The sequence below is a fragment of the Nomascus leucogenys genome, chromosome 9 (genome assembly GCF_006542625.1).
Source record: "Nomascus leucogenys isolate Asia chromosome 9, Asia_NLE_v1, whole genome shotgun sequence".
Classification (NCBI taxonomy): Eukaryota; Metazoa; Chordata; class Mammalia; order Primates; family Hylobatidae; genus Nomascus; species Nomascus leucogenys.
This window is the reverse complement of record NC_044389.1, coordinates 71,417,963-71,442,487: the sequence shown is the minus strand read 5'-3', so window position 1 is coordinate 71,442,487 and position 24,525 is coordinate 71,417,963. Positions and strand designations below refer to the sequence as shown.

The following is a 24,525-nucleotide window of genomic DNA, read 5'->3' as shown; positions in this document are numbered from 1 at the left end:
CAGGAGTGGGAACAATCAACAGAGTAAAGATACAACCTACAGAATGGGAGGAGATATTTGCAAACTGTCTATCCAATAAAAGATTAACCAGAATGTATAAAGAACTCAAACAATTCAAGAGTTAAAAAAAAAAAATGTGATTTAGAAATGGGCAAATGATCTAAATAGACATTTCTCAAAAGAAGACCTATAAATAGCCAACAGGTATTTGAAAAAACACTCAATATCACTAATAATGAGGGAAATGAAAATCAAAACCACAGTGAGATACCATCTCATCCTTGTTAAAATGACTGTTATCTAAAAGACAAAAAATAACAGACACTGGCAGGAATGCAGAGAAAGGGGAATGCTCACACCCTTTGGTGGGAATGTAAATTAGTGCCAGTATAGAAAACAGTATGGAGATTCCTCAAAAAACTAAAAATAGATCTACTATATGATCCAGCAATCCCACTGCTGCATATATGTCCAAAATTTGAAAGGAAATCAGTATGTCAAAGAGACATCTGCATTCCCAAGTTTGTTGCAGCACTGTTCACAATAACCACAATATAGACTCAACCTAAATATCCATCAACAGATGCATGGATAAAGAAAATGTGGTCTATAAACATGAGGGAATATTATTCAGTCATGAAAAAAGAATGAAATCTTACCATTTGCAGCAACATGGATGAACTGGAGGTCACGATGTTAACTGAAATAAGCCAGGCACAGAAAGACAAATATTGCACGTTCTCATTCAAATGTGGGAGCTACGAAAGTTGCTCTCATGCAGGTAGAGAATAGAATGATAGTTACCAGAGGCTGGGCAAATACTAGGAGGAGAGGGGTAAAAAGAGGTTGGTTAATGGGTACAAAAATACAGTTAGATAGAAGGAATAAGCTCTATTGTTTGATAGCACAATAGGGTGGCTATATTTAATAATTTATTGTATGTTTAAAAATAGCTAGAACATTTGGAATGTAACCAACAAAAAGAAATGATAGATGTTTTGATATCTTAATTACCTAGGTTTCATCATTATGCATTGTATGCTTGTATCGAAATATCACAAGTACCCCATAATAGGTGCAACCATGTACCAATAAAAAAGTATTCAAAAATAAAAAGCTTATTAATAAAAGAAAAAAATAGTCTTCTGAAAAAAAGAATTCTACAGAGAAGGATCCCCTAAAGGGTATGAAGTCCATCCCTCTCTGTGTTTTACAAAGGGGCTTGTCTTAGTCCAGTCAAGCCACTATAACAAAATGCCAAACACTAGGTAATTTACAACAGGAATTTATTTTTCACAGTTCTGCAGGCTGGGAAATCCAAGATCAAAGCACTGGTGGTGTCTGGCAAGGGCCTACTTTCTCACACATTGTGCCTTCCTGCTGTGTCCTCACATGGTAGGGAGGGCAAGGCACCTCTCTGGGTTCTCTTTTATAAGGGAACTAATACCACTCATGAGGTTCTGCCCTCATGATATAATCACCTCCCAAAGACCTCACCTCCTAATACCATCATCTTGGGGGTTAGGTTTCAACACATAAATTTTAAGAGGGAAACAAACATTCAGACCATAGCAGTGCCCACTGGCATCTTGGGCAGGATAAAGAGGAATTGTTCTATGCAATGCAAGGCATTAAGCATACCTGCTTCCTGGCTACTAACTACCAACAGAGACCTCCAGCTTCACTTGAGACCCACTGCAAATGACATGAGAACTGCACTGATCACTACTGAATTGCACACTGGCAGCAAAACAAAACTCAGTGTGATGTCATTGCAGATACGCGGAACTCAGTGCGATGTCTTCGCAGATATGTGGTCAAAGAAGTTACCTGCCACATTACAACATTCCTTTTTATTTGGCTACTGAGCAGCCTTAGTCCAATTTGTTGCCCCTCTCTAGCAGCTGGGCATAACACAGATTAATAGTCAAGTCCAGGTCCCACTATTTTGTGATAATGAGCAACTATTTTCTCCAAACATTAATTCCTTCATGTGAAAAACTGGGATAATAATGGTAATTCTAATTACTGAGAGCTTATTATGTGCTAAGCGCTATTCTATATGCTTTCCATTAATTCATTTAATCCTCACAACAACTCCATGAGGTAGGCACTATTTCTGTTCTCATTTTGAAGAGGAAGAAAATGAGACAGAGAGAGGTTAAGAAACCTGCCCAAGGTCAAACAGCTAGTAAATAGCAGAGCCAGGAGGACCCTGGTAATGGCAATTAAACTAGTTAGTGCATAGCAAATGTTGGTGCAGGATCTCATACGGGTCTGGTACACCGCACACAATTAATACAGGTTAGTTATTATTAGGTCAAAACCTTAGTATTAATATCTACTTCTGTGGGTTAATCTTAGTTAAAACTTGATTTTCTTACCTCTGAGGCAAATAAGCCCAAAGAGTTGTTCTCTCTGATTCAACATCAAATGATGACTCAAGTTCCTCCTAACACTTCAAGAAGGTTTTTCACTCTGTTACTGTGATTTTGGCAAGTCTCCCTCATAAGGATTGGTAAGTTTTTTTCTGTAAAGGGCTAGATAATATGTTAGGCCATCCAGTCTCTGTCATATTTCCTTCCATTTTTAAAGTTTTCAACCCTTTTAAAATGTAAAAACTGTTTTAGCCCATGGGCCATAGTTTGCCAACCCCTGCTCTCTGGGATTATTAGTAAGAGTACCATATAAAACATCAAGAGACTTTCACATGGACTAGATGGAACCATCAGAATTTGCTAATTGCCTCATTACACTGTCATTGATCCCCACCCACCACAATAAAGTTGCCAGATAATTTCATTAAAGTGGTAAATGACTAAAACAATGAAGAAGCATCTGAAAGTTTTCAGGGGACGGAAGGTTGGTAGGTGGGTAGGCAAATCCAGAAATGCCTATGCAGAAGATGTAAGTCCTCTAAAGCATTGGTAATGAAGGGGAAAAGGAAACTATCTTAGAAAAATCATAGTGTTTTAGAAGCAGCACGAGATTTCATTCATGCGACAAATCTTTAGAAATATGTATTGGGTATCTCTATGTTCAGGCACTCTCTCAGTAATGGAATTATAAAATTTTAGAGCTCAAAGTAAACTTAGAAATTATCTGATCCAATCTCATTTCATGGATGAGAATTCTGAGGCCTCAAAGTTAGCTAAAATAATTTGGCAATTTCTGTGCAAAATTAAATATAGTGGGGTTTGTTTTTAACCCCTCAAATGTAGCACTTATGTAGATTATTAAATGTTTGTTGAATGGAGCTTATTAATGGAAAGCTCCTATTCTCTTTACTACCTTTTTAATCTGGCAAAACAATACATTTTACTTGCTTTACCAATTTACTTAAAATCCTTTTTTTCTTTTTTTCTGTGTCTCACAAACTTTTGGTGTGCTTAAGTGGCCTAACAATCACCAATCATTAAATGAACCAGTCTCTGATCCACCTTTAGCGCCTCCTTCTCCCTGCAGGCTCCTAGCCCCTCCACTCACTCCCCCTACCTCTCCTCAGACACTCTTCCCTAGTTCTGCTGCTGCCACTGTCACTGCTGTCTCAGCTCCTGTCTTTCTGCTTCAGTCCTTCCCACCTCAATACCTCCAGATTTAGACCATCCACATTTTCCTTCTTAAGACCCGGCTCAGGTCTTACCACCCTCAGGTTCTGAACATTGAAACAAATCCTACTTGACTACTGCTAAAGTTCCAGTGTTAGGCTAGTTCCTCAGCCCCAAATCTACCTTCTTTCTCCCAAGTCTTACTTACCATTATTTACTATTATTTGCCTATTTCCTCTGATGTTCCCTTCAAACTGTTCCTGGCTCTTACCTAAATATGCCCCAATGTTTGAGCCTTTGCTAAAGCCTCCCTCTCCATGAGAAACACCTTTTCATCCATCCCAACCTTCAAAAACTTCATTCTTCCTTAATGCCATCTGCCCTTGCCCCTGCTTTCTTCTCCATTTCTGCAGCACTTGGCTCTACTTTCTCATGCAGGAATCAAATCTGACCTTCTATCAGTTTATCTGAGTATATGACCTAATGCTTCTACTGAAAGCAAGCTATCCATTCTGCAAGTACAATAAGAAATAGTTTTAAGTTAAAACACCAAATTTATTGCATAATATTGAACTATATGCACACACATAGAAAATAAACATTTCATATAACTGTATATATATTTTTAATCCTGTATTTATAAAGACTGAAAAACTACCAATTTAGCAATTGGAATAAGTTTTAAAAACAAAAAGCAAAAATCTACAATCCTTCATCAAGATTTGATGCTTTATCACAGTTCATAAATACTTCATTTTATATAAATAAGTCTTTTCTCTAGTTACTAGGAATTTAAAATTAGACTTACATGGATTCTTTAATCATGTAGAATTTTCTTACTCCATGATGAGGAAGGTTGAGCATGTCATTATTTTTAAAATACATATATTTGATTTAAACACAATCCCCCCTAAAATCCCACTGTAAACAAACATTTCGAATGTGATAAAGTTTCATAATAAAGAACGTCCTTAAATCTTAGCAATCAGGGAAGAGGAAAAAAAATCTGAGTAAAAATTTTGCAATTTAAATAAAAATTGAAAAAAAGGCTGCATGCATCCACTAGAAGGAGAAGAGAGGAAGGGAGCACTGAGTCAAGTAACAGAGAATGGGATAAAATAAAGAAGAAACGAAAGGAAAATCAGGGAGGACGCAGGGTATGAAAAGGAGAAAATAAGGGAAAGGAGGAAGGAGAAAATGGTAGAGGACATAAGGTGATAGAAAAAGGGAAAGTAAATTTATTATTTCTACTTTTCTTGGACAATATAGAGACTCAAAATAGTTAATGCAACTTGCTCCAAAAGCGAGAGTGGAAGAGGTGGTGGGTCTATCAATTAACCTTATTGTCAAAGGGACAAGGATGAGCAAGAAAAAATTAGGCTCAGCTGCAATGAATGCTAAGCTGCTCTGCACATCTTTTAAAAGGTCTAGGAAATAGGCACAGCCATGGGAAAGTTGCTATTCCCTCAAGAACTTTTTAAAAGCAAGATATGTTTATATAGGCTCCCATAAATTCTTAGGAGTTCTGCCAAAATAATGGACCCAGACTCAGCTTTTTGGAATTGGGAGTTCCTGAAGTAGTCCTTTCCTCCTTTGGGTTAAAGGAGGGCTGCAACAAGCCAGAGGCATTTCCAAGTGTACAGAGGAAGATGATGTTCTTGCATGCGCAGATAAGAAAGGATGGGTCAGTCTAAATCATTCTTATAGAGGAATGAGAGGTTAAGAGAAGAACGAGGAAGCACTGTGAGAAAAGATCAGGGCTGAGAGAGACATTTGGGAAATTAAAGTTTAACAATCCACTGCCATTTCATCCAGCAGAGTGCAACACATTCACAAGTGCAAGGAATACTGGGTAGTTTGGTTTAAAACAAAAACAAAAACACCTCCCATACAAGGGCCAATTTTTCACCCCATCCCCAACCTCTAATTTTTCAAAAAGGTTGTTTACTGCTATACAATCCCAGAAACACATCAACCAGGCTCAGTATTTAAAAGTCCCAACCCACTTAGACAATAAAAAAATAGAAATCACTCCCCATGATTTTCTGTATAGGCCTCAATGTGGACATTGAGGAACGAAGGGAAATATTGGACAAGCTGAGGAGCCTCAGGCCAAACTAAACCCTTCATAGTTGTCAAGGGCCTGGGTCAGCCGGGCACTCAGAATCTCTTTGCTGCTGTACTTGGGGAGGTCAAGAAGGTTGTAGCAAGTGTGGGCCACCGGCAAGTACTCCTCCCCGCTGGCTGTGGACTGGATGACAATCTGCAGACTGGCCATGCCGTAGATGGGAATCCGATCGCTGCCTGTCAGGAACACTGGGGAGAACGAGAAATGGCATTAGCAGCTAAGCAAATGGAAAATGGATCTCAGAGATCCTTCTAGCAACAGGAGAGGAAGGCATGACACCCTGTGGCTTGCATGAGAAGTACAATTACATTTATGTGCCAATATGCATCCTGTGGAATGATGCTTAGATGCCCTTAAGAAAAAAAAAGGCCTCAATCAAATGTATGCCTTCACAAATGTTAGGAGATTTCACAAAAATCAAAGAGGGAAGGAATTGTTGTCATAGGAAAAGAGGAGCTGATCTTAAGGGGAAAACAGGAAGAAGACTGAAGTCTCTGACCTCAGGGTCTCCTCTCACCTCAAGTGCCTGATGCCTGTACCACCTTGTCTACGGAATTCCATTTAGGATCTATTTGCTCTCCTTTCCACGTCTCCATTTTTCTTAAACCCGAAGAGCTGACCCAAACATTATGTTAGACATTGCACTCTTGTGACATGCACTGTGACTTGGCAAAAGACAGAGAGGGAGACAGACAGAGAAAGACAGCCAGCTGTCTTTCCTTGTTTTCTAGTGCTGAACAACATTCTCATAGTTGAATTGCTGGAAATTACTATAAGAAAATCATCAGTTAAGAAGCACTTTCAAATAATCTGCCATTCCCTGAGGCTGTGATACATAAACTTTCTTGCCAAAAATCTCCAGAGTTGACAAACATTTCCATAAGTCTAATGAACAGAAAGTGCCATTTTCTAGGGAAATCCCAGGACCATGAGCAGGCATCTCTTGAAGGTCACAGCCCTACAAGCTCATTTGGCAAACCTTAACCTGTCATTCAGCTCTTCCACTACTGCTTCTCAATAGCCAATGCAGCCAGGCAGAAGAGAAGTGGTCCCTCTTTTTAAGAATTCTTGTGTAAGATCTCCACTTCCTCTCATCCTTGCTCCCATGTGAGCAGCAGAACCTGTTAAGTCCTACATTAATACCAATACATGCTCCATCTTATAAAGCAAAATAGACTGCCTATCAAACCCCGTGCTTTGATTTTACATGACTAAAATTCCATACTATGCACTAGCTAATTTCTGACACTGATTACACACAGACACAAACTGAGAAATAGTTCAACTATTTTTAAAAGGCTGAATTTGTTCATGTAAATTAGAATTCATTCTCCTTTCCAAAGGTATTATTACCCTTCTCAAATGTCATTCAGCCAGCCACAAAGGTCTACATATTGTATGATTCAATTTGCATGAAATATCCAGAATAGGCAAATCCATAGAGATAGAAAGACTGGTGGGGGAGTTGGGAAGAAATGGAGAATGACTGCTAATAGGTATGGGGTTTCTTTTTTGAGGTTATGAATGTATTCTACAATTGACTGTGTGATAGTTTCACAACTGTGTGTATACTGAAATATACACTTTAAATAAGTATGGTATATAAATTATAGCCCAATAAAGCTGCTATAAATCACACCTTCCGAGTTCCATCTGGATACTTTGTAATATATTTTAAAGGCTAGAGAGATAAGAGAGGTTAATCCTAACAATTTGACTTCATAAATGTAATACTTGAATAACTTACATATAAAATAATTGGTATTATTAGAATAATTTAAAAATCAGGCCGGGCGTGGTGGCTCATATCTGTAATCCCAGCATTTTGGGAAGCCAAAACAGGCGGATCACTTGAGGTCAGGAGTTCAAGACCAGGACCAAGACCAGTCTGGGCAACATGGTGAAACCCTATCTCTACTAAAAATACAAAAATCTGCCGTGCATGGTGGCAGGTGCCTGTAGTCCTAGCTACTTGGGAGGCTGAGGCATGAGAATCACTTGAACCCAGGAGGCAGAGGCTGCAGTGAGCTGAGATCACACCACTGCACTCCAGCCTGGGCAACAGAGTAAGACTCTGTCTCAAAAAAATAAGAAAGAAAGAAAAGAAAAATCAGTGAGATGCTTCTTTTCTTCCTTTCATGCAACCCCTCTTGTTAGGCAACAGATCTGGATGAACAACCTATATTGTGCCTGAGATATCATTAAGACAAAAAGCATACATATAGTGAATTACCTGGTCTTTACCATTTAAATGAGTTAAGCCTCAGCTGTGAAGCATATCATCCTATACTGTATGTAAGACTAAAATGTAGACAAATACCATATTGAGATTACTGATACTTACAGAGAAACTTCTTCTTCTTTTCCAGTGGAAACTCATGAAATGTTTCCCAAAATAGTTTTACAGTGGGATGTGTGGCCGAGTAATCTCCCTTGTAGATGGCAGTCTGTCCAAAAAAGAGAAAAAGAAAAAAATGTATCTTGGAAGAATATTATAGTAGACATTATATATCATTTGCATTTGAGGCTAAGAAATAAGTGCTGAGATACAGGACACCTCTAAATCTAACTCAACCACAGTATGCTTGGAACGAGACCAGGCTCTGGGAACACCTCCCCAGGCTGCTGCTGCTTCGCTGGAGTTAAAGGAGTTAAAGAATCTTTTGTGCTTACCTCTTCCAGTTCTTCCCAGTTATAGTTGCTGTTCCCCACCATCATAGCCCTCAGTTCTGAAGGCTGGAAGAGCTCAAGTACTTTGCCACCACACACCTTTAGGAAGCCACTAGAGAAGGCTGTGTACCATTCATGAACTGAGATTTGGAAGACATAATTCACATAAGCATCCACAAATTCCTGCCTGCCAGAACACAAAAGAAATCAATACATTTAGCTCAAAGTCTTGTAAAGCTTATGAAGTTACCCTTCTAAACTGAGATTAGGAGTGATAAAAAATGGAATTTCATCAAATTCTCACATCAGGAGGCATCTTAAGGCATCATATAGGTTACCAGCTCTCCTCTCCTCCCTCTCCATCCCCAGCCCTAACATTCCACCAAGTGCCTCAGGTGATCCAAGGCAGGATAAGCCAGCCAGGTAGGAAGGGGAGCAGGCCAGGTATATAGAACTAAACTACTGGCTTTACCTGAGGTATTCCAGTTTTCATGTTAAAAGTCCTGCTTAAAATTTAGTGTGGAAAAAATAATAAGACTTTTTCTGCTTAAAATAAAAAGTCTAAGATAACAGTTCTAGGCCACTTTCCCTATCCTCAGAAGCAAATAAAGCTAAACCACTTGATATTTGTATCCTCACCTATTTTAAAAGGTTCATTTTATAACTCCTTGTTTATAAAACCTTTACCTCTGGGAAGAACCATCTCAAATAATGGCTCCATCTCACTAATAATCAGGCAAATGCAAATGAAGATGAGTGAATTGTCATTTGCACTCATCAGACTGGCCTAAGTTTAAAAATGAGATTATAGGCCGGGTGCGGTGGCTCACGCTTGTAATCCCAGCACTTTGGGAGGCCGAGGTGGACGGATCACAAGGTCAGGAGATCAAGACCACGGTGAAACCCCATCTCTACTGAAAGTACAAAAAAATTAGCCGGGCGTGGTGGCGGGCGCCTGTAGTCCCAGCTACTCGGAGAGGCTGAGGCAGAAGAATGGCGTGAACCCGGGAGGCGGAGCGTGCAGTGAGCCGAGATCACGCCACTGCACTCCAGCCTGGGGGACAGAGCGAGACTCCGTCTCAAAAAACTAAAAAAAAATAAAAAATAAATAAAAATAAAAATAAAAATGAGATTATATCAATATGGTGAAGGTGTGGGGAAAATGGAAACCTCACAGGCAGCTGGTAGGAAGATAAACTGAAATGATGGGAATCACATATCGCAACCATGGAAAATATATAAAGATCAACCAAATGAGAAGAGCAAAGGCTATTTTTTCAGAGCTGCTATAGCAAGAGAGTCAGCCACTGTCACTTGTGTTGTGGCAGAGACTCAAAGTCAAGCAGAGGAGTGAAAAAGCTTTACAGTGGAAAGAGGGAAGGCTTCAGGTACACTCTGATTGGAGGCTGCTAGTCTGGGGAAGCTGCAGGTGGGCTAACTAGAAGTGGGGCATCCTATGTGACTGGTTAAGGGTGCGTATTTGGCTTTCTCTGGTTGGCCCTAAGTTGGAAGTAGGAACAAAAATTAGGGAAGTTGCTGATTATTAAACACATCCTGGCCTATTTGGGCCCACCGTTACAGAAGTTATCGAGAGAGATGGCAATCAGGCTGCCTGCAAGTCTGACTTATAGCAGGCTGGCTTCCTGGGCTGCTTATTGCAGATAAGAGGTTGGTTTCCTGGGCAGGTTGCTGCAGATTGTGGGTCTCAGCTCCATGTTTATTTATATATGGCCTGGCCATTGTCCATAGGTATATTCAGTCTCTCACAAGTGGAAATATAAACTGTGAACCTAGACATAAACATTTTGGGGGGAAATTCTGTCAATATCTAGAGAAGTTGAAAATGTAAATACCCTTGACCATGCTACTGTGCTAGAGGGTAGGTAATGCAGAGACGCTAACATATGTGCATAAGAAGATGAGTGCAGGGAAGTTTACTGCAGCATTTTCTTGTAATATAGAGAATTTAGAGAAACAAAACTAAATATCCATTAATATGAACATGGACAAGGAAAAGATGGTAGAGTCACATGATGGAAACCATAAAGCAGAGCACTTTGATGGAATTAACTAGATCTATACTTAGCAAAATGAATAGAATCTCAAGAACAATGCTGAGTGAAAATCGAGTATTTGCATGTTCAGTAAAATATGACAGCATTTATGTAAGTTGTGTTTTAACACTTAAACAATGCTACTTATAAAAGATAGTAGCTCTGTCACTTAGAGCATGTGACCCTTGGGCAAGTTATTTAATTTCTCCATGCCTCTGTGTCCTCATTGGTAAAATGGGGAGAGTAAGAGTAGATAACTCATGGGACTGCTTTAGGATTAAATGAGTGAATACATGTAAGAGTGCTTAAACCAAGGCTGGTGTATAACAATTGCTTTGTAAGTATTAGCTAGTATTATCGTATTGTTTATGGATATAAGATTTTGCTTATGAGTATGAAATTACAAATATGATGCATACATAAGATGTGTAAGTGTTCATTTTTAAAAACAAAGACATTAATGTAAAAAGATCTTTGTCTAGCCAGGTGCGGTGGCTCATGCCTATAATCCCAGCACTTTGGGAGACTGAGGCAGGCAGATGGCTTCAGCCCAGAATTCAAAACCAGCCTGGGCAACACGGCGAGACCCAGTCTCTACAAAAAATTAGCCAGGCCTGGTGGTGCATGCCTGTAGTCCCAGCTGCTCAGAAGGCTGAGGTGGGAGGATCGCCTGAGCCCAGGAGGTCAAGGCTGCAGTGAGCTATGATCACACCACTGTACTTCAGTCCAGGTGACAAAGCAAGACCCTGTCTCAAAAAAAAAAAAAAATCTGATTTAACACATATGTTTATTATAAAAAGTATAAAAACATAAAAAAAATCAAATTCATAAGAGTTTTGTCTGTGTAAGAAAGAAGGGAAGACGGGAATGGAATTAAGGGTATGTACAGTGGTATCAGTAATTTTTTTCTTTTATTAAAAAATCTGAAGCAAATACCTGTTGACTGTGGATCATATATGCAAATGTTTGTCACATTAACTTTTTGTATTTTAGATTAAAAACAATTTCAAAACTTCACATCATGAAGATAGTTAGTTACTACTTATCCATCACTGTAATTTAATACTTCATAAAGCTACATTTGAATTATTGGGTTTCCTCCAAGCAGATACTTTTTACATGTTCACCATCCACACCAATAACTAGCCAACAAATGGTGTAATACAGTGGATAAGTGAGGCAGACAGGGGTTCAAATCCAGATCCTGCCATCTTCTGTATCTTAACTAGTAAGCCTCTCTTTTCCCATTTTTAAAATGGTATAAGTGTGCAATCTTTAAAATAAAGCCACTAATGTAAAAAGATTATTGTACATGTCAATCATTGATACTGAAAGTTTCTAACACCATATATAACACCTCACTTCTCTGAAACCCATCACACTAAACTAATGACATTTTTCTGATACAATTACCCAAGAGAAACACCATCACAACAATTTTTATTACAGACTGTGATGGTTAATTTTATAGGTCAACTTGGCTAGGCTATGGCATCCAGCTGTTTGGTCAAACACCAGTCTGGATGTTGTTAAGATATTTTTTTAGTCGGGATAAACATTTAAATTCATCGACTTTGAGTAAAGCAGGTTACCCTCCATAATGTGGGTAGGCCATATCCAATCATTTGAAGGCCTTAAGAGAAGAAGACTTGAGGTCCTCCAAAGACGAATGAATTCTGCCTCCAGACTCTTTGGACTCAAGATTTAAATATTAACTATTGCCAGAATTTCTAGCCTGACAGCCTACCCTACAGATTTCGGGTTTGACAGCCCCCACAATCACATGAGCCAATTCTTTAAAATAAATCCCTCCCTGCCCCCACCCCCCTCGGCCTCACACCCTGTTGGTTCTGTTTCTCTGGAGAACACTGACATATAGATTTCGGTACTAAGAAGTACAGTACTGCAACAGCAAATACCTAAAAATGTAGATGTGCCTTTGAAATTAGGAAATAGGTAGAGCCTGAAAGAGTTTTGAGGAGCTTGATAGAAAAACCTAGATTTCACTTAAGAGACTACTGGTAGAAACAGCTCAACAGTCTCAGGAAGCAGCCTGAGACTCTCACCATCTACATGCCCAATCTTGAACCTTTTAGCTAGCAGCCTCCAGTCTTCCTTTTTAGCAACACTAAACAGACTAAAGCCACTTTGGAAAACAGTGTGGCAGCTTCTTATGAAGTTAAGCATACATTTACTGTATGACCCAGCAATCCCACTGCTAGGTATCTACCCAAGAGAAATAAAAGTCCATGCTCATAGAGAAACCTATAGATGAATGATCACAGCATTATTCACAATTATGAAAAACTGCAAACAACACAAATGGGAATACTATCCAATAATAAAAAGTAAAATAAAAAATAATAAAAAATAAATTTACTAATATATACAACAACATAAATCAATCTCAAATGTACTCTGCTAGTAAAAAAAAAGCCAGGCTCAAATGGCTACACTCATATGATTCAATTTACCTGACATTCTGGATAAAACAGAAGTACTGAGACAGAGAACAGCGCAGTGCTCACCAGGGCTGGATGCTGGGGAAGGGCCACAAGGGACTTCTAGGGGGCTATTTACTGTTCTATATCTTGATTACTACAGTGCTTACCTTACTGTATTTGCTTGTGAAAGCACCCCCAAAAGGGCGAATTTTACTGTTACGTAAATGATACCTCAATAAGCCAGACTTTTTAAAAAACAGTCTAGTTTAACACTAAGTTTTAAGATCTGTTGAGACAGGAAAATAAAAATCTTGAAAGATGAACATGCCCTAAATATTTTAAGCAAGTTAAGTCAGTCAAACGAATTTAACCAAAATGTGGGATATTTTTTAAAGTCTGTCACGACTTCCATACTGTAGGGGTCAAAAGGCCTATTTTCTGCCCCCGAATCTGCCAATTAAGTGATACATGCAGTAAGATGATTTCACTGTATTTGCCTCTAAGTTTACTATCTGTAAAATGAGAAATATCATTCCTAATCTCAAGGTAGCTGTAGCCATCAAAAGAGATGATATATGAGAGTGGGAAAGAAGGTGGAGAAGACGACGGTGAGCCAGTAAGATGGTGAGCAGGGTAAAGAAGATGGTTGGGGGAAGGTGGGGAAGACCATGGGGGAAGGTGGGGAAGAAGACAGATCTTGGGGAAGAAGATGGTGGGCAGGGTGGGGACGAAGAGGGTGGGGCTGGGTGGGTAGGTGGGTGGAGAAGAAGGTGGGGCTGGGTGGGTGGGAAGAGGGTGGGGCTGGGTGGGTGGGTGGGGGGAAGAGGGTGGGGCTGGGTGGGTGGGTGGGGAAGAAGAGGGTGGGGCTGGGTGGGTGGGTGGGGAAGAAGAGGGGTGGGGCTGGGTGGGTGGGTGGGGAAGAAGAGGGTGGGGCTGGGTGGGGAAGAAGAGGGTGGGGCTGGGTGGGTGGGGAAGAGGGGGGGGTGGGTGGGGTGGGGAAGAAGAGGGTGGGGCTGGGTGGGTGGGGAAGAAGAGGGTGGGGCTGGGTGGGTGGGGAAGAAGAGGGTGGGGCTGGGTGGGTGGGGCTGGGTGGGTGGGTGGGGAAGAAGAGGGTGGGGCTGGGTGGGTGGGTGGGGAAGAAGAGGGTGGGGCTGGGTGGGGGTGGGGAAGAAGAGGGTGGGCTGGGTGGGTGGGGAAGAAGAGGGTGGGGCTGGGTGGGTGGGTGGGGAAGAAGAGGGTGGGGCTGGGTGGGGGGTGGGGGGGGGTGGGTGGGTGGGGGGGAAGAGGGTGGGGCTGGGGGGGGTGGGGAAGAGGGTGGGGCTGGGTGGGGGGGGGAAGAGGGGGGGGGGTGGGTGGGGGGAAGAAGAGGGTGGGGCTGGGTGGGTGGGTGGGGAAGAAGAGGGTGGGGCTGGGTGGGTGGGTGGGGAAGAAGAGGGTGGGGCTGGGTGGGGGGTGGGGAAGAAGAGGGTGGGCTGGGTGGGTGGGGAAGAAGAGGGTGGGGCTGGGTGGGTGGGTGGGGAAGAAGAGGGTGGGGCTGGGTGGGTGGGTGGGGAAGAAGAGGGTGGGCTGGGTGGGGGTGGGGTGGGTGGGTGGGGAAGAAGAGGGTGGGGCTGGGTGGGTGGGTGGGGAAGAAGAGGGTGGGGCTGGGTGGGGGGGGGGAGGGTGGGGCTGGTGGGTGGGTGGGGAAGAAGAGGGTGGGGCTGCGTGGGTGGTTGGGGAAGAAGAGGGTGGGGCTGCGTGGGTGGTTGGGGAAGAAGAGGGTAGGGGTGGGTGGGTGGTGGGGAGGAAGAGGGTAGGGGTGGGTGGGTGGTGGGGAAGAAGAGGGTAGGGGTGGGTGGGTGGGGAAGAAGAGGGTAGGGGTGGGTGGGTGGGGAAGAAGAGAGTAGGGGTGGGTGGGTGGGGAGGAAGAAGGCAGGGCTGGGGGTGCGTGGGAAGAGTGTGGGGCTAGGGGGTGGGGAAGAAGAGGGTGAGGAGGATGGGGAAGAAGAGGGTGAAGAGGGTGAGAAAGAAGAGGGTAAGGAGAGAGAGGAAAAAGTGCGGGGGTGGGGAGGTGAGGAAGAAGGCAGTGAGTGGGGAAGAAGAGGGTGAGGATGGTGGGGGAAGAAGAGGGTGAGGAGGGTGGGGAAAAGGACAGTGCGGGGTGGGGGGAAGGTGAGGAAGAAGGCAGTGAGTGGGGAAGAAGGCGGGGAAGAAGATGGGCAGAAGGTGGGGCATAAGACAGTGCGAGGGAGGGGCAGGAGGGAGGGAGAAGACGTGGTGTGGAAAGGTGTGAAAACAGATAGTGGGGAAGGCAGGGAAGCAGACGGTGTTGGGGGAAGGCCGGGAAGACGAATGTGAGCGGGGTAGGATAGATGGCACATGCTTTAACCAAGATAAGAGGGGGCCTTGGCCCTGGGCCCCATGCTTTAGAGAGATTTGCTTTTTTTCAGCCCTCCTCAAGCTTTAGTCCTTCCCACAGGCCAAAGATTCTGTAGGATCTTCTAGAACACACACCAGGACACCGGGAGCTCTGAGATTTCCTGCCCAAATGGCTCCAAAACTGCTTCCAGGGGCGCCCTGCTGAGAGACGACCTTGCCACCAGGATATGTGCCGCTAGGTGTGTGGAAGGGCCAAGGGGGTGTTGGGTGGACACACAAGTACAGAGCTTGGATATGCAAGCTGTCCTATCCACACACATGCACCCCAGGTCCCCAAAGGGGTGGAATGGAGCCAGCTTGCCCGTTCCTCCACTGCATGGAGAGGAATGTGGAGGAATCTAAGAGGTGATCAAACGCCAGCTATGGAGAGAGATGCAGAGGAAAGCGAAGACATATGCACTGGCATTTGTAGAAGGGCCCGGATGGGGGTGAGGAGCACACGGAAAACGGTCTGAGGCTATCTATGCAGTTCCTGAAGCACCTCGGGCAACCACTGACACTCTCAGCCCAGCTCTACAGGGGGTGGGTACATGGGTGGGCTGGGAACAGGGTGTCTGTCCAACAGGCGGGTGTTGAGGGCCCAGAAGATGTCAGGGTAGCAGCAGGACGAATCTGGTGCAGTATGAGTGCACGGCCGTCAGCTGATAGTGGGAAGCCAGTCAAGTGCCGCGAAAGCAGGAGGCGGGGCCGCGGCCGACGTCATTCCCGCGGCCGCGCGTCACCGCCACTTGCCGCATCCACAAGATCTCTCTGGACCAGCTCGGGTGCAGGGCCTCTGCGGGAGCCCTCCTAGACCTCTGCGGCTTCTCCTCTAACATGGCCGACTCAGAAAACCAGGGGCCTGCGGAGCCTAGCCAGGCGGCGGCAGCGGCGGAGGCAGCGGCGGAGGAGGTAATGGCGGAAGGCGGTGCGCAGGGTGGAGACTGTGACAGCGCGGCTGGTGACCCTGACAGCGCGGCTGGTCAGATGGCTGAGGAGCCCCAGACCCCTGCAGAGAATGCCCCAAAGCCGAAAAATGACTTTATCGAGAGCCTGCCTAACTCGGTGAAATGCCGAGTCCTGGCCCTCAAAAAGCTGCAGAAGCGATGCGATAAGATAGAAGCCAAATTTGATAAGGAATTTCAGGCTCTGGAAAAAAAGTATAATGACATCTATAAGCCTCTACTCGCCAAGATCCAAGAGCTCACCGGCGAGATGGAGGGGTGTGCATGGACCTTGGAGGGGGAGGAGGAGGAGGAAGAGGAGTACGAGGATGACGAGGAGGAGGGGGAAGAGGAGGAGGAGGAGGAGGAGGCTGCGGCAGAGGCTGCCGCGGGGGCCAAACATGACGATGCCCACGCCGAGATGCCTGATGACGCCAAGAAGTAAGGGGGGCAGAGATGGATGAAGAGAAAGCCCACGAAGAAAAAAGCCTGGTTTTGTTTTTCCCAGAATATTGGTGGACTTAAAAAGGCTCAGGTTTTTGACCAAAATACAATGTGAATTTATTCTGACATTCCTAAAATAGATTAAAGTGAAGCAATTAGGTCCTGGCCAGCTCGATTCAAATTTGACTTTCATTTTGAACATAATAAATATATCAAAAAGTGTTAAAGAAAACCGAATTAAACCCAAAATTATGTTTTCATGGTCTCTTCTCTGAGGATTGAGGTTTACAAAGGGTGTCAGTAGATGCGAAGTAAAGAACGTCACTTTGAAACCCATTCATCACACAGCATACGCTACACATGGAACACCCAAGCCATGAATGAACACGTTCTCAGTGCTTAATTCTTAAATTTCTTTACTCATGACATTTCGCAGTGCAGAGAAGGCAGAACCCAAGAAAAACGTCATCTCTGAGACTTTGCTTTTGTAACGCAGACATCAGCTTTACGCTTCACAGGAGATTGATGGCACTGAGGAAGACTGCAATGGAGATCATGACACTACTGTTAATAAGGCCAAGAAAACTGCCATTTCAAGTTCTGAAAAATGTTTTGAGTATTTGAATTTAGAGAAACAACATGGTTCCAAGAAGGAGGGTGTAAAACCTGTAAAATACTGTCAACATATGTATTCATCAGTTACAATCTCATGTTTGTGTTTTCTTAGTAGTGTCTATTTACAAAGACGTAAAAAATACCCCAAATATGTTTAAGTATTAAATCACTTTACCTAGCGTTTTAGAAATATTAATTTACTTGAAGAGATGTAGAATGTAGCAAATTCTGTAAAGCATGTGTATCCAGTGTTACGTACTTTGAGCCTTGTGACGTCTTTCTGTCATGTAGCTTTTAGGGTGTAGCTGTGAAAATCATCAGAACTCTTCACTGAAGCTAATGTTTGGAAAATATATATACTTGAAGAACCAATCCAAGTGTGTGCCCCTACCCCCAGCTCAGAAGTAGAAAGGGTTTAAGTTTGCTTGTATTAGCTGTGCCTTCATTATTTTGCTATGTAAATGTGACACATTAATTATAAAATGGTGCATAATCAAATTTTACTGCTTGAGGACAGATGCATACAGTAAGGATTTTTAGGAAGAATATATTTAATGTAAAGACTCTTAGCTTCTGTGTGGGTTTTGAATTATGTGTGAGCCAGTGATCTATAAAGAAACATAAGCTTAAAGTTGTTTATCACTGTGGTGTTAATAAAACAGTATTTTCCAAAAATATATATAAAAGACTCGGTACTGTGACTGCCTGTATTCAAATCCCAGCTCTGCCTCCTATTAGTAATGTACCTTAGGCAACTCAGCTAATACTCTCAGTGCTCAGTTTCTCCTCATCTACAAAAGGGAATAAGAATAGTCCCTTCCTCATGGGTTACTATGAAGAGCAAATGGATTAATACATATAAAGCCTATAGAATAGCGTCCAAACCATGGTAAGTGCTGAATAATTCTTAGCTATTATTATTACATGAAAGATAAAGACAGTGATTGGAAATTCAATCCTCCTTCTCTCCTGTTACAAAATGGGAGAAAGGGACATCACTACATCCCTCCCTATGTTTATGATTCCTTATTATGAGAGAAGAATGTGGCCTTTAATTCAGAAATGCAGGAAATTAAATAAACTATCTTGTTTTGTTTTCCTCAATATCAGGTTTTTATCATCTCCCAGAAAGGATAAAAAAGGCTATTTCAACTTTATGTTTGCTTCATTCTGAATGAAGCAGAAAGTTTTTTTTAAAAACTGGACTCCAAAAAAATTAAAAAATCAGATGCCATTTGCTTCCTTTTCCCTGAAGGGTTAAAATTACAAAGAAGCAAAATTATATTGCTTTATCCTAGGGAATGGAAGGCAGCACTGACCTGCTGCAAATAACAACAGATTGTTGAGTACAAACAACCTTAGGGTAATGTTAATCTTCCTTATGCTCAGGCCAACCAAAAGAGAAAATCAGAATAATACATTACACATGAAGTTCTGATTATCTTAATTATATGATTATCTTAATAGAGAAAAAAATCTAATAAAATTTAATATTCATTTCTTATATCCAGGAATGAGAGAGACTATCATTTTACTATTTTTCTGGGTCCAGTAAAAAGCAAAAATGATTGAAACACAACTAAGAGGTTAAGTATTGGGAAATGTTTTTTACGTATAGAAAACCCAAGAGAATCAACTGGAAAACAATTCAATTTAATAAGTTTGATGAATCGACCAGTTATCAGATAAATACACAAAAACCAATAACCATTTATAGGCACTAATAATGATCAAAATATATGTGAAAGGCTCTCACAGTAAAAATAAGCAATCAAAACATTTATAAAACCTCTAATAAGAAATGTGTATAACCTATGTAAAAATAAAAAACAAATCAACATAACATAAGCCTTTGGGTAGTAAGATTGAATATCACAAAAATGTCAGTTCTTCCCAAATTAACTTTTATCACAATTCTAATCAAAACTCAAACTGGATCTGGAACCTAATATAATTACCATAATGTTCACCTTAAGAACAGCTAAGAAAACCTTTAGCAATTTGGAAACAATTTAGATTTTTACCTCAGACTACAGACTAATTGAAGAAAATATATTAAATATCAATTACTGGACAGGGAATGGCTAGGATTAGAGTGATATAAGACCAAAAGAAATAACACACATGACAACACAAAAATTAAGAAATCACAGAGTCAAAGACACTCTACATTTTCAAAACCAAAAACAGAGGATAAAACCTACAATAAATATGGATGGCAAAGGGTTAATAGTCATAAACATAATGAAGAGTTCCTATGAATCATATGAAAATTATTAAGTCCTACTAGAGAAATACATAAAGGACATCAGCAGAGTCTCTAAAAAGAGGAAAGACTGCAAACCCTGCCTGAGGCAGAAAGAACTCACCTAGTGCTGCGTGTTCCGGAACCTGCAGCACTAGGTGAGCCGGGGCTCTGGCAGGGTCTAGAGACAAGTGTTCCTAGCTATGTGCTCTGGCCAGCAATCTTTCTTTTGTTTATGATAAGACTTTAGCTATGGGGTTTTCTAGCTTAGAGAATTGTTGGCCACTTCTCTAAGGATACAGGAATGTTTGTGATGTCAAGCGATTTCTGCCATTTCCTAACTGGGCTAATCTTTATATTGTTTCCTGGACTGCTTATTTGATAGTTTCTCTGGCAACCCTAAAACCTGCATGTTAACATCTAGCAGGATACCCTTGCTTCAAGGTAGGTCAAACACTATCATTCATAAACCATTTTAACCTATTATAGGCCAAAATTAGTCAACAAAGCACAAAATAACTGGCAGAAAGAAAGGCAGCATGCAATACACACTCAACCAACTCTGAGTATTACACAGAAAACTGGCATGCCGATGCTTACTGTGAAAAATGGCATGGCAGCTCTCTCTGCCTGAGAATGTACACTCAATGCATACACATAGACACATTTACACATATATACACACGTACACACTTTTTATTGAGGTGAAATTCACATAACATAAAATTAACCATTTTAAAGGGAACAATTCAGTGGCATTTTGTACATTCACAATGCTGTGCAACCACCACCTTCTAGTTAATTCATTTTTTAAACAAATATTTTAGATGTACAGCAGTAAAATAGATCAATACTGTGTACAGTATGTAAAGTAGCCTATGTGTGAAAGAAATGCAACTTTTTTTTTTTTTAAAGAACACACACCATGTTTCTAAGGACTGGGTGAAATGGTGATAATGACACATAAGGGAGTATAATTCATTAGCAAAATCAATTTATCAAAAATATCTACCAACAAATTCAAATGTTATACGTTTTAATTCCATTTCACCCCTGAGACCTTATCATTAAAAAGCAATTTTAAAGGCACAAAATCCTTTATACACAAAGGATACTTGATACAGTCTTATTAAAAATGGTGGTGGGGGGGAAGAGAAAAAAGAGGAATAAAAAAGAACACACAAACAAGCCAAACATTCAACAGTGAAGAAACAGAAAAATACACATTCACATAGCAGACCATGCAGTCACAATTAAGGGCATTCATGAGGACTCTGAAATAGCATTTTAAATATAAGCATTGTCTTCACCTAAGTTTAAATATTCAGACATTCCATTTCATATGTATATTAGTTATGTTTTTAACTATTCCAATTTTGCTTTTTAAAAACATTACCTAGTCAGCCTGAAACGAAAAACAGCAAAGTCTTCAAAGTCATTTTTCTTCCTAGGGGGAAAGGACGATGGGAACTCTTGAGCTCCAGCCTTAGCCCTTGAGAGGCCATATGCTGATGCCCATGGAGCGCAGTCTAACTCAAACCACCTGGCTTTGAATCCTGGCTCTGGTTTGGAATCCTGGACTTCTAGCTGTGTAACCTTAAACAAGAGACTTATGCCTGTCTGTGCCTCAGTTTCCTCATCAGTAAATGAGGGGAGGCTTACATGTAAAATATTTCAAATAGTGTCTGACGCATGGTAAGCACTCAAGAAGTGTTACTGGCATTTTAATTCTGCTGTTCCTATAATAGTCCAGTGCAAATACAATGCAGATCTTAAAGACTGCATCCCTCAGAAACTATCCTGAAAGATCAACTGAAGTCTGCCAGCAGTCCTGAAGTAGATCTTAAGGGCAAAGAAGTGTTTGTCATACATGAGTTTTATTCTCAGGTTCTCACTAGGGAATCTAAATGCCCTTTGAAGCACTTACCTTAAGTTTGGCATTTCTCACTATGTGATCTTTTTACTCTACTCTCTGCCCCCCACTGCCCCACCAGCCCCATGTGTGTGTGTCATCTGTTTCTTTTTTAATATGGGGAAATGGGAAGACAGCAACTGCATTTAATTTGATTGCATCAAATTAAGGTAAATTTTAGGGAATCTAGAATGATATATGGGTTTTTCACTAATGGTTATAACACCATGTTATAGACCATAAGAAATGCTTAACCATGAGTAGTCATGTGATGTAGTATTATCCAGATGTGACTACCAGCTGGTGGCAAGATTTGTCTATGATGCAGCCACCAGTAATCAGCCACAGATGTTCTTTTACCTGGATGCCTACAACTCATTTGACTGTGTAGGTTCTGTCCAAGGATAGAAAGCATTTTAAAACCAAATGAAATGGAATAAATTATGAATACAGAATTGGTATTCCTCTGGCATTTTCCCCTGGGGCAGCAATGCCAGCAAATATCTTACTGTTAACAAAAACAGCCTCAATGCCAGAAGTATCTGTGAATACAACTGCCTAAGTTAAAAGTCCAGTAAGTATTCTTCTTATAGCTCTTTCATTTTCTTAGTCATATAATTTAGGACTGCCAATGACTACATTATGGCACATAGCCAAGGAAATAATGACTATAATGATCAATCTTTTATAACTTCATACAGCCTTTCTTACCAGGACCTCAATGTACTTTGTTGGTAAGATTTCTATTTTGTGCAGCATAAAATGAAAAGAAAAAAAATTCATTCATGTCTTTTTCTGGTGGTCCCTAACCAAAACAGCTATAGTAAAGAGTACAGCAGTAACCATAAATGGGACTGGTGTCCTTATAAGAGTCATGAGAGCTTGCTTCCCATCGCTGCTCTCCACCATGCTAGGATACAACGAGAAGTCAGCAGTCTGCAACATGGAAGAAGGCCCTCGCCGGAACGTAACCATGCTGGCAGCCTAATCTTGGACTTCCAGCCTCCAGAACGTGACAAATACATTTGTGTTGTTTATAAGCCATCCAGTTTATCGTACTTTTTTACAGTGGCCCAAACAAAGACAAACAAGTAACTGTGACAGCAACAGGGTCTCCTGCCTGTCACTGAGTGACACAGACATGTACATCAGTGCCTAAAGCAGCATGGATGAGTTCACAGTGTACTCAATGAGTACTCTGAAAAACCAAAATCTAAATTTCTACCTAGTACAGAAGCTGTTTCGTACATCTTGAACGCAGTATAATGCAATCAAAATTTCTCTGTCTGAAACGACAACTCAGATTTTTCCATCACTTTACAGAGCACCTTTCATGTTTATATCCTCTTCTCTACTTTCTAGTATCCAAATCTTAGTAGGCTTCCAAACTTAGCTCTATCCCATACTTGTCCTCCCAGATGCATCTGTCCAAGCTGACTTCTCTGAACGCCTTCAGATTCAACCACCCAATTTAGTCTTCATATTCCATTTATGGTTGCATCTGAGAACAGCTTATCACCCTAAACGAACTGTGTTATATTTTACTATTCCTGCAGTTTCTCCCACAACTGTTGAGTCAATTCGATTGTTGATTCAAATAAATGTCTGTTGAATAAGGAGAAAGACAGTGAGAGTCACAGGGAGAGAGAAATGGAGAAACAGAAAGAGAGAAAAATTCAGACTCAGAAAGAGAACAAAAAAGACAGAGACAAAAAATATGCTAAGAGAAATAACTTGACAAAGATATGAAAAGGAGTAATAATTTCTGGCCACTGCCTCAATTGCAGACTACATTGCCAATTGCCTATTCCTGCACTAGGTCATTCATTTCCCCAGCCACTGTATCATACTCACAGAGCACTATGATGACTCACCAGAGGATGAGGACACTCTGAATGTTCCCCTTCCTCAGGATGCTTGCCTATCCCATTGTTAGCTTCTAACAAATGATGCACACATTACCTTGTTTGAAACTTAATGCAAAAGCTAAGACATTGTTTGAAAGACTAAAGGCTATGTATGTATCTACATACATACTTACACGCATCTACAATGTTATAAAGCAATCCCCAAAACCAGGAGGGAAGAGAAATCAGCTGGGCCAAAAAATCTGCTTTATGATCTGCCATAAATTTCCCAATTCTAAAAACATTATCTGACTATATGGAATAAAAAGCCTGTTCTTATTAAGGAAATAAACATCCTGAAAATAAATTATTTACTGTTAACAAAAGTACACAATGTTATATAGATAAAGGAAAATGCTTTTAGCCCCAAAAGATTCTTATCAAGGGTTTTGATTGCACCATTCTTACTTGAATCAAGACTAGCCTCTACATTAGGTTTCCAGAGCCAAGATAATTCCATCAACTGAAGCCATTTTTGTTGGGTGTCTGGGTGGCTTCTGCATCATTTCACTCAACTCTGATACTATAGCTCACTTTCCCCAAAGCTAAGGCTTCTTGGATAGTCTGGAAGGTTTACATGACAAAAAAAAAAAAAAAAAAAAAAAAATGGTTACTGAATGCTGTATGAGATCATACTAGCTTCAAGTTGTTTGTTAAAATGTCAAGGATGGGCCAGGAGCGGTGGCTCATGCCTGTAATCCCAGCACCTTGGGAGGCCGAGGCGGGCAGATCAGCTCAGGTCAGGAGTTTGAGACCAGCCTGGCGAACATGGCAAAACCCCGTCTCTACTAAAAATATAAAAATTAGCCAGGCATGGTGGTACATGCCTGTAATCCTGGTTATGCGGGAGGCCGAGGCAGAAGAATCACTTGAATCCAGGAGGTGAAGGTTGCAGTGAGCCGAGATTGCACCACTGCACTCCAGCCTTGGAGACAGAGTGAGACTCTGTCTCGGAAAAAAAAAAAAAAAAAAAAAAAAAAAGTAGTCAAGGATAGAATAAGTCTGTCGATATTTTTCTATCTTTTTTTTTTCTTTTTTTTTTTGCCAGGGAGAGATGAGGTCTTGCTTTGTTGTCCAGGCTGGAGTGTAGAGGCATGATCATGGCTCACTACAGCCTCCACTTTCCAAGCTCAAGTGATCCTCCCACCTTAGCCTCCTGAGTAGCTGGAACTACAGATGTGCATTGCCACACACCTGGCTAATTTTTTTTTTTGTTT

At 41.4% G+C, this 24,525-nt stretch overlaps 2 protein-coding genes across 3 annotated transcripts in view; one reads left to right on the top strand and one right to left on the bottom strand.

The window, feature by feature from the left end:
• HERC3 (HECT and RLD domain containing E3 ubiquitin protein ligase 3) overlaps positions 1-24,525 on the bottom strand; it is a 138,157-nt gene that overhangs the window by 14,643 nt on the left and 98,989 nt on the right. Inside the window, exons 24-26 of one of the 2 annotated variants that reach the window (XR_004031735.1) lie at positions 8,350-8,533; positions 8,021-8,123; positions 660-5,864 (exon numbers count right to left, since the gene is read on the bottom strand). Coding sequence is in view for 1 of the 2 variants with exons in the window: in XM_030819118.1 (XP_030674978.1) it covers positions 5,656-5,864; positions 8,021-8,123; positions 8,350-8,533 (496 nt within the window). In the remaining variant the exon portion in view is untranslated. Of the gene's footprint in view, positions 1-659; positions 5,865-8,020; positions 8,124-8,349; positions 8,534-24,525 lie in introns of those variants that run through there. The other variant, XM_030819118.1, reaches the window with a different exon arrangement.
• On the top strand, positions 15,111-17,920 carry NAP1L5 (nucleosome assembly protein 1 like 5). Its single transcript, XM_003265896.3, has one exon. The coding sequence runs from the start codon at positions 16,079-16,081 to the stop codon at positions 16,628-16,630; it is 552 nt and encodes a 183-aa protein (XP_003265944.2). The 5' UTR covers positions 15,111-16,078; the 3' UTR covers positions 16,631-17,920.

Coding starts and splice junctions, on each gene's coding strand:
- NAP1L5 (XM_003265896.3), top strand. CDS start 16,079: ATGGCCGACTCAGAAAACCAGGGGCCTGCGGAGCCTAGCCAGGCGGCG.